At 48.0% G+C, this 9,512-nt stretch overlaps 1 protein-coding gene across 2 annotated transcripts; it reads right to left on the bottom strand.

Annotated features, from left to right (window-relative positions):
* Window positions 1–898: 898 nt before the first annotated feature.
* Window positions 899–6,839, bottom strand: PARP16 (poly(ADP-ribose) polymerase family member 16). 2 transcript variants are annotated; one of them, XM_010199829.2, is made up of 6 exons: window positions 6,593–6,839; window positions 5,776–5,913; window positions 4,790–4,996; window positions 3,069–3,240; window positions 2,218–2,356; window positions 899–1,752 (listed from the first exon to the last, which is right to left on the bottom strand). In XM_010199829.2, the coding sequence occupies exons 1-6, from the start codon at window positions 6,767–6,769 to the stop codon at window positions 1,608–1,610; spliced, it is 978 nt and encodes a 325-aa protein (XP_010198131.2). In that variant the 5' UTR covers window positions 6,770–6,839; the 3' UTR covers window positions 899–1,607. The 2 variants fall into 2 exon arrangements, with proteins under 2 accessions (XP_010198131.2, XP_061855785.1); XM_061999801.1 differs by having other exon boundaries at window positions 1,659–1,752; window positions 2,256–2,356.
* Window positions 6,840–9,512: the final 2,673 nt, after the last annotated feature.

The raw sequence follows: 9,512 nt of genomic DNA, 5'->3' as shown, positions 1-9,512 counted from the left end.
CATGCTGGAATCAGGAGGGAGCACAGACAGCAAGCCTGAGAGGAGGGTAGTAAGTATTTTGCTGGCCTGCTAAGGTAGAAGTACCTCAAATGGCTTTATTTCCCCACTGCCTGGGAGGGCAGCGTCACTCCTTCTAGTGGGTGTGGAGCTTAAGCACTGCAGAGGCTGTGCCTGACATCCCTGCAGGCTGAGGGATGGGGCTACTGAGGGGCACAGGAGATATGCCCACAAGGACTCAGGCTCTACCTGCAGCCATCTCGTTCTTCTGGGTCTATTGGAACTGTTCAGAGCAGAAAAAGGCCATTTTTTCCCTTTGATATCTGCTGATTCAGTTGCAGTCTGCCCTGAGAGCCCCTGAAACACTTTTCTCAGTGGGGATACAGCCTGGAGCAGCTGGTGCAGATCAGCTTGGGAAGTAGCTCCCTACATGGATGCTGTTGCCCCACACTTGGGAAGAGAGCTCAGCTGAGTGGCTTCAAGGCAAAGAAAAAACCAAAGAGAAGCACTGAATGGCCTCTACATGTTTTTTTGCTTACTCTTCAAACACCTTCCTCTGCAAAGAAACCCCAAGGAATAAGCTTCTAAACCCTGCCCTGTCCCTCCCCATCACAGTCACAGAATGGGGGAGGTGGGAAGGAACCTCCAGAGCTCACATGCTGTTGTGCAAAATTGTCATGTGGAGCTCAAAGTGAAGCCTCTGTGAAATCAACTCTACTACAGATGCTCATAAACATAAAACACAAAACTGCCACTTCTGCTGCCATTTTAGTCCACTTCTCCCAAGTGTTTCATCCCAAAACCCATGCAGCTCCAGCCTCAAGAAGCCTGTCAGATGACAGCATAAGTGGAACCTTCCACCTTTCCTGTTCTTGGTGCAGAAAATAGGAATGGAAGGCAGTTTGACAGGAAAGATCTTTATTCAGTACTGAAGCTGAAAGGCCTGAGGTTGCTCGATCTGCACACTAAGCAAGGACAAGACAGATTGTGGCTGAGACCACAAACCCTGTAAATGTTTTAGGAACCATTCTAATGGAATGGAACTTCTTCCATTTTGGTGGCAGTTTTCTTTCTTGTTGTTTTCTTACAATCATACTGCTCCAATACAAAACCCCCTGGCCAAAGTTAGCTTTAATACTGATCCCATCTGCAATGCTAACGTGCTCAACATCACTAAATTCACACTGATAAGACTCTTTGCAGGTTGCTTTGCTTGATATAAACACCTTCCTCTCCAACTTGTGCAAACATCCCTCAGTTTGACAGGACACAGTTACACCCACATGCTTCCACACTCAGTTCTCAGTCATTTTAACTAACTTACTTTTCCTGTGAATCCTTAGCAGCTGGTTTGTGTTCAGCTCCACCACTGTGATCCCTTCCAGCTGCACTGGGCATCCTCATGAATCACCAGGAAGAGAAAATCAGAATAAATGGAGGATAATGTATTCTATGTCCTCCACTAATGTGAAGATGATGTATTGATGAGAGAAGTGAAAAGCTCCAGGCATCCCTCCTTCCAGAGCTCAGCAACAGCCACAGCATGTTGCACATTGGCTTTTTATTAAGGCACATGGTGAAAATAAGAAGAGTTCCTCAGCTCAAGTAATTCACCTCTCAGAGTCAAACATTCTGTGCCAGTAGTAGACAAAGGTTGGGGAGTTGCTGGCCCCTATCACTAGAAGCAGCAGGAGGTACAGGAGCATCATCATGGCAAAACGGTGGCTGGAAAGCCAGGAAGATTCACTGGAAGGTCTGGAAAGGGAAAAGGACATGAATTCTGTCACAGGTGCACCAGCTCCTTGGCAAACAGTACCTCAGGGTTTGTTATTCTTTGTCCCCTCTCCCCATGTTCACACCTTTCTCTGTGGTTTTGAGCTGGAACTGCCTGGCCTGTAGACATGTGGATGAGCTGGGTGAAGGATAGATGAGGGCAGAGTTTTAAGAACTGCACTCATCAAACTCCCCATTTCCTGCCACAAGCAGGTTATTGAAGCTCTGAAAGATACTCAGTGCTTATGGGTCTGGTGAAGCAGCATTTAGCTGAGCCTTGGGAGTGAGACAGAGGCAACGTGATGGTTTAAAGCCTCATTTCCACAGGAAACGAATTCTGGCAGTGCAGTGTCCCTCTCTTGCTTGTTTCCTGTTGTTTTTCCAAAATGAGCTGTGTTGCTCTGGCTGTTAGAGGCAGCTCATCCCTCCAGACAGCTGAACTCTTACCTGTGCTGTTTCTGTGAATATACCAGCAGGTACTTAACTCGAACAAGCTGATTGTTTGTGACAACAAAGTACTTCTGTGGCACGTCACCCCCTTCGCTGTTTTTCACTCTTGCTCTTTTTCTGTCTATTTCTTCTGAATCTGAATGGGAAGGGAAAAGAAGAGGTTTTGGAAGTGCAGAAAGGCAAAACCCAAAGATATATACCACTTAAAGGAATTAAAGTGACCAACCCACACCACCACCCTGCCAGGGGAGTGGGAATGGGATAACCAAAGCTCCAGTCTTGGTATTCCCCTGAATTCCTCAGCATCCAAGAATAGACTGAAAGGTCTGCTTGAGGCTATACCACTCCCAGTCATCCTTGGTATGGGTGGCATCAGGGCCCAGAGTAGGGTGAGACAGAGGCAGGTCACCCCCAGAGTGCTTGAGGAGCTGCTAATATTAATAGGAAAAGAAAAACAAGCTGAAGGACTGAGCCCTGAGAGGGACAATCTGAGCAGAGGCCTCTTAAGCTTCTACTAAAGCCCATCATTTGTGATGCTGCTGTTCCACCAGCACAGGTGAAATCATCAGGCCTTACGGAATGTGATTTTTATTGTGCTGCTGGAGCCAGCAAAAACAAATGATGCCACCAAAATGTTGTCTGCCTCTTAAATACACTCTTTTAGGAGAAGCTTCACAGATGATGAGGCTGTTGGGTGCTTGTTGAGGAGTAAATCAGAAAAGAGATCTTTCAGCAGCCAGTTTCTGCTAAAGGATGGCCACACTCCATGCACTGCACCAAACCAAAGCAGAACACAAACAGTGCTAAAGAAGAGATGAATTACACAGTTCTTACTGCAATAGACTCACCTTTTTTTTTCACTTGACATTTTACATCTGGGTGGTCAATGATCTGGCAAACAGCTACACAGCTAAGGATAGAGCCCAAGGCACTTCGCTGCCAACCGAGGCCGTGAGGGCTATAAAGGAGAGCCAGGCTCAGGTCACTGGTGAGGTAAGTGCCTTCACCAAATAGAGATGTCTGAAATGGAGCAGAATTCATAAAATCATACAATGATGAGGGTTGCAAGGGGCCTTCAGAACTCCTCCAGCCCAAGCCCCTACTAAAGCAGGTTCCCCTCACTCATGGGGCACAGGAATGTGTCCAGGTGGGTTTGGAAACCTAAGAATCCTCCACACTCTCCCTGGGCAGCCTGAGCCAGGGCTCCCTCACCTCAGCACCAAAGGAGTTTCTCCTCCCATTCCAGTGGAACTGTTTGTGTTCCAGTTTATGTCCATCACCCCTTGTCCTGTCACTGGGCACTGCAGAAAACGTGTCACCCCATCCTCTAGCCACCCATCCTTTAGGTGCTACTAAGTGTTGATGAGGTCCCTCCTCAGCCTTCTCTTCTCCAGTCTGAACAGTCCCAGGTCTCAAAGCCTTTCCTCATGAGAGACGTTCCAGATCCCTGACCATCTTAGTAGCCCTAAATACATCCTAAAACCCTGTAGCACAAACTATAAACAACATTTAAGGGTTCTTTACTTTCAGACTTTCTGAAGATAGATGAAGAAAGGCTTTTCTGCCCCATGCTGGGCCTAGTCCATGTACTGTTTTTGTCCTGGCACAACTTCCTTGGGGTGGGACAGCTGCTCTCTCCCATCCCATAGATCCATTCTATGATCCCTCACATTAGGTGCCTGGCACAGCCCTTGGTGTGGACAGATTCATGCCTTCTCAGATTTGGATTGAGTTTGCCGTGTTTAAGTATCTGACATCAACACGACTGTGCTGCTGTGAAAGCCATTCCAGTGATTTATTGAGACTGCCAGTGCTCAAATAATCCACCCTCCATCAACAAGGCAAGGCTTTACATTCCAATCCATGGAAAAGAGGGAAGTACTTTTCAACTGAATTCCTCTCAAATCTTAACCATTTTAGTAACTTTGAAACAGAGGATTTGCCACACTGGCTAAAATTATTAACCCCGTAAGTCCACTGCAGCTGATAAGTCATTTTTCATAAAGAACATGAGGGGGAAAACACAGTCCGGGTTGACTGGGAGGGTGAAGCTGCTGCTGTGTCAAAGCTGCTTTACAGGTGACAAAAAACAGCTTTACCATTGAAGAGGTGCAAATCCTACAGGATGTCTCCCTTAACAAGGCCATTTAGAGAAGACTCCATCTGCAAGTAGCACCTAAAGCTTAGCTGACCTAAACTTGAGGCCAGGCAGAAAGGGTGAATCCCCGTGTTAGCTATGGGTCACTCTCCTCCTCCTTTGTGACAGGCATTTTCCAGCAGCAGGCTGTCAGACAGGCAGTATTTTCAGAGGCATTACACTTCCTCACAGAGAAGCAAAGGATAGCTGGGATTTGTCACAGTGGAGAAAAGGGTTTCATGCTACTTCCAGTTTTAACCCTCAGGCAGCACTAGAAAATCCACCACAGCCTCCACAAAGGCTTACACCGAGGCCAAGACAGCAGCACAAGACCATCAGCACCCTTCATACCCCTAAAGGAGCCTGTTTTTAGGATGTGTCACGAGCTGCAAGTGAGCAATGGAACACAGTGGCAATGGCAGGAGCCCTCACCCTGTTCAGGTGGCAGTGCAGGCCGTTGTGCAGTATGGAATGGAAGTTCTCAAGGCGGCTCCCGTGGAAGGCGTAGATGAGGTCCCGCTCGCCCTTCATCTCAGCAAACTTGGTGTTCATTTGATCACAATATATGATCTCAAAGAGGTAATCAGGAGCAGGAACTGCAGCCCCAGACATCCGTGTGAGCTTTTGGATCTTCTCATACTTAAGAACAGGAAGGAACACAAGTGTTGGTTAATGGGGTCTGGCTGCTGGATGGAAACCTTGCTTACTATCCCTCTGTCTTTCACGTTGCTGTATGTGCTCTGATTGAGCTTTCTGCATTTAGAATTCAGCACTGTCACAATTCAGGAGTAAGAGGACAGTCTCTTGCTATCAAAGTCCAGTCCTAACTTTAATGTCCAGGAAAAAAAAAACCCACCCCAACCTGAACTGTGACGATAAATCAACTGATGATGCAAGAACAATATCACAATTCTCCTTCAGTTACTAAGATTGATCATCAGCTGATCCTAAAAGAGGCGAAAACTAGTGAAAGCAGAAGTTGTTTTCATCTTGCTGCTGATCTCTACAACTATTTAGATCCCTGTTATTGAAGTTCCTCAGTGGCTCTCAACCTTCCTCTTTTTGGGTCAGCATGTAAAGGTACAAAGTTATCTTTCCCAGCAAGAGGTTGGATTTAGCTCTATGACTTATCTTGGTGTAGAACATGTATGTACATGCCACATTAATTGGCATAACCCAACTACAACTACTGTCCAGCATCAGCTAATGACAGTGATAAACTATTTCCTCCAACCATTTATTTAAAAACTCACCCCAAACCAAACAACCTTCTCTGTATACAGAACAACATGCATTCACACTGAACTGAAGAGCTCCCCCAACAACCAGCTAACTTCTGGCAGCAGAAAGTCCTCTTTGAAGCTCGAGTTTGCCTTAGAAGACATTTTCTAATCGAGGCTTTCAGAGTTTCAAGTTACCTCTTGTTTCTTAGTACTTTGTATCATGAAGACCTTAGGTGACAAAATCCAACTAAACAAATCCCAGCTCCTTTTCTCTGTGTTTGGATGAGACTGTATAAGTTCTTTCAGGCTCGGCAGCGCATTGGTATCTGCAAGCTGACAAGACGGGCGTTTAGTACCAGCTCCTTTTCGTTATGATTAAACAGAGACCTCTAGTGAAAACAAAACAATATGCCACCCTAAGAGGCTGTAAAAAGAAAAGCAGTTTCTGTTGTGAGATCCAGACATTTACATCCAGTTTGGGGGAAAGATTGTCATTTGTCCTAAAAACAAGTACCAGATAAGTTATGACATACTAGTATTTACCAAATATTATCGAAGGTATACACAAGAGCAACCAAACAAGGTCCTGAAAGAAAACAACGTGTCCCAATGCAGCATCTGCAGTGGGATGAACACAGAGGATGTTCAGGCCACACAAAATACCTTCAAAATCAAGCTGAATTTCACTCTTAAGACGCTCTGTATCCCAACACGGGATTGGGAAGTTTCCACGTGGAGGTTTATTGGTCGGAATCACAAGAGGACTTTAAATTCTGGATTCTTTGAGTGGATAAACAAGTCACCTTGTTTTATTCGTAACCTCGCGCCGCCCCTGCCTTCACCCCTGAGGGCAACCTCACCAGCTGCTTCCCCCACAACAGCCCGGCCATGCTCGGCCTGGGCTCTCCCACCCATCCATCCCTTTCGCCAGGCGAAAGGAGCAAAACCGGAGCAAAACAACGCGTTCCCGGTTCGGATACACACCCCGGGCCCAGGGGCATCGGCAACTCACCAGGCCTTCGAAGTCCTTGGTGTCACCGTCCGCGTACCGGCCCGGGAAGGGCCTCAGCGCCGAGTCCCGCTTGTAGCTCTGCAGCGCGGCGGCGAAGAGGCTGCACCGCAGGTCTGCGGCCAGCGGGTCCCTCCCCGCCGCCTCCCTGAGCCCGGGGCCGGGGCCGGGCGGCGGCATGCCCGGCGGAGGCTGCCGAGCCACCGCCGCTCCGCACACGGCGAGAGCTGCCGGCCGGGCGGCTTCTCCCCTTCCGCCTCGCCCGCGGCCTGGCTCCGCCCCGCTCTGCTCCGCCCTTGCTCCGCCGCGCCGGGGCTTTCCTGCCCAGCCGGGGCTGCCGGGGCGGCGGCTGTGCCTGTTGCTGGGAGACGGGGAGGAGAGAGGCCTGGGGAGGGAATGGCGCTTTCCCCTCAGGGAGAGGCCGGGAGAGGGGTACCGGGGGAAATGGAACCATTCCCTCAGGTAGAGAGCAGGAGAGGGTACGGAGCTGGGGGATGATGTTGCCTTCCCTCAGCAGGAGATCAGGCCAGGCCTGTGGCCCGTGGGGCAGGGAGGATGTGGAGCTGGAGCCCAGCTCTCGGTCCCCACAGTGCCAGCTGATGGTGACCCTGAAGGATGGCAGTGTGCTGGGATGGGAGTTGCACTGTGGCCCAGCAGATCCAAACTCCCAGCTTTAGCATCTCATTCATGCAAAACAGCGATGCTGATCAGCCAGAACAATCATCCTGGAAGACTGCTTTTTTGTGTAAAACTTTGGTTTATGTAGCGCTAATTTTAACAGACTTGGGTGACAGCAAGTCAAAAGCATTCAGGTGCCATCACTCCTTAGCGGTTCCCTTTATCATCCAAGCTTGTAGCCTCAAAGAATGAACCCAGGTTCTGCCACTTCTTATATCCCTGTAAGATTGTCCTGTAAGACTGTAAGAAGATTATCTTGGCATAAAGAAATGAACCCAAAGTAGGTCTAAACCATCACTGGCATCATAATAGTTAATGGAGACTCTGTGAGCATTGATCCAAACCTCCTGCCTACCACTGGGATTCCAAATGGATAGCACTCCTGTTCCAGCCAGCCCAGCTGCCTCCAACACTGATGGGTATTGACGAGATAACAGATTTGCTGCATGGCTACTGGTCCAGGGTGATGGCTGCTCAGCCAACATCAGACTAAAACCTGGTTTTCCAAAGCAGCCCCTAAGGTGGAGGTGAAGCTTTTGGTGCCAGTTTTGAGGTAGGTGCACCTTTTTGTGCTGGTGATGCTGAACACCAGCCCACTGCTGGCTTGGACCTGCAAAATCATAGAATCACAGAATGGTAGGGGTTGGAAGAGACCTTTAGAGCTCACCCAGTCCACAGCAGGTCCACCTATGCCAGAATTCAGGGCAAAGAAGGTTTTGTCAAAGGTTCTGAAAGGGTGGTTGCCAGTGGAAGGATTTGAAGAACGTGGCTGTATGGCTGCTTAGGAAATGGAAGATCTGATTATTTAGCACAGGCTGCAATAAAAATAGTTTTCTGGTGTTGGTGGGTGCATTTCAGGGAAGAAATGTGGCTTAAATGTCTTCATTTAACTCCAGTGTATTTAAAATTGATCTCATGGACCAGAAAAGAGATATTTTTTCACCCTTAACTAGGGCTTGTGAAGGAAATTAATACAGGGAAGAGAAAATAGAAATACAATACTACACGCAGTGAAACAAATGCTTCTGGCTGAGGGGTTCGTTACTTGCCAGCACCGCTGGAAAAGCCAGCTGTATGAGGTATGTTTTATTATAGAATTAACCTTGACCCAGGGTTCAAAGAGAAAGGTTAGTCTGAAATAAATCAGTAGTGTGGTCAGGTCACTTCAAAGAGTCTAAAGCTGAGCTGGAAGATTACGTGCTGTTTATGTGTATCCAGTTGGAATGGAACATATGGTAAAGATAATAGAAGTAAACTATTTATCTCTTGCCCCTGCCCCCTTCCCCCGGAGGATTTAACGCCTTCGTGTCCTTTGCCTGTCTGTGCTGCAGGGGATGGTTTTGTCCTAAAGTATTTATTGAAAACAGAAATGTGGAGTAAAAGCAAAACCACCCTAAAGTCAGCTGGGTAAAATCCTTTCACATTTCCCCATTTGCTTAGATAAAAAAGAAGAGCTGTCTTGGAACCTGGCAGATGAATGTGATGAATCATATTTCTCTGTCACCTGTCTCAGGGAATTCACGTAGGAAAATCCAACCAAACTGGGCTCAGCTCTCTGTTGTTGCAGTTTGAATCTAAACAGCAGGACCATATTTCATTGTTACCTGTGAAGCTATGTGGATTGAAGAGCTTCCCAAATACCAGATAATGCCTCCAACATGCCAGCAGGCTGGGGGAGCAGTTTACGCAGAGCCACTCAGAGCAGAAGCTCAAATTAGTCCTTAGAGCTGCAGCTGATTCCAACACGTTTGGAGGGAGAGGGCCAGAGCCTCACCTTGGATTTCCCAGGTGCCAACCGGCTGCTTCAACTGCAAGACTGACCCTTATCTTTTGGCCCCTGTTTCCTTATTCTTTTGCTCTCTATGCCAGTCCTGAGGGACTGGGCTGAGATCCCAGGACCTGAAAAGGCGACATGTCCACCAGCCCTTTGAGTCCATGGTCAGCTTTGTGTAGGTCACTATGGAGGGGAAATAAAGGAGGTTTTCAATTCTTCCAAACCCATGGGAGGACACAAAGTGCTGTCAGTTAATTCCTGCTAGATGGCAGTTTTCCAGGGCTATTGATGGGTGATTCCCATGATCAGGCAGTCACAGAAGCCCTTTTTGGTTAATCAAGTGAAATTCGCAAAGAACTCCACTAAAGCCAGCAGAATTTCAACTACAAACCAGCACGTGAGGGATGCAGGAAGGAGCTGAGAGCCCTTGTCTCAGCCCCAGAGGCTTTGCCCATCTGAATCACTGCAGCG

This window comes from Colius striatus, chromosome 7 (assembly GCF_028858725.1).
Source record: "Colius striatus isolate bColStr4 chromosome 7, bColStr4.1.hap1, whole genome shotgun sequence".
NCBI lineage: Eukaryota > Metazoa > Chordata > Aves > Coliiformes > Coliidae > Colius > Colius striatus.
The sequence above is the reverse complement of the archived record's forward strand: the minus strand, read 5'-3'. Positions and strand labels throughout refer to the sequence as shown.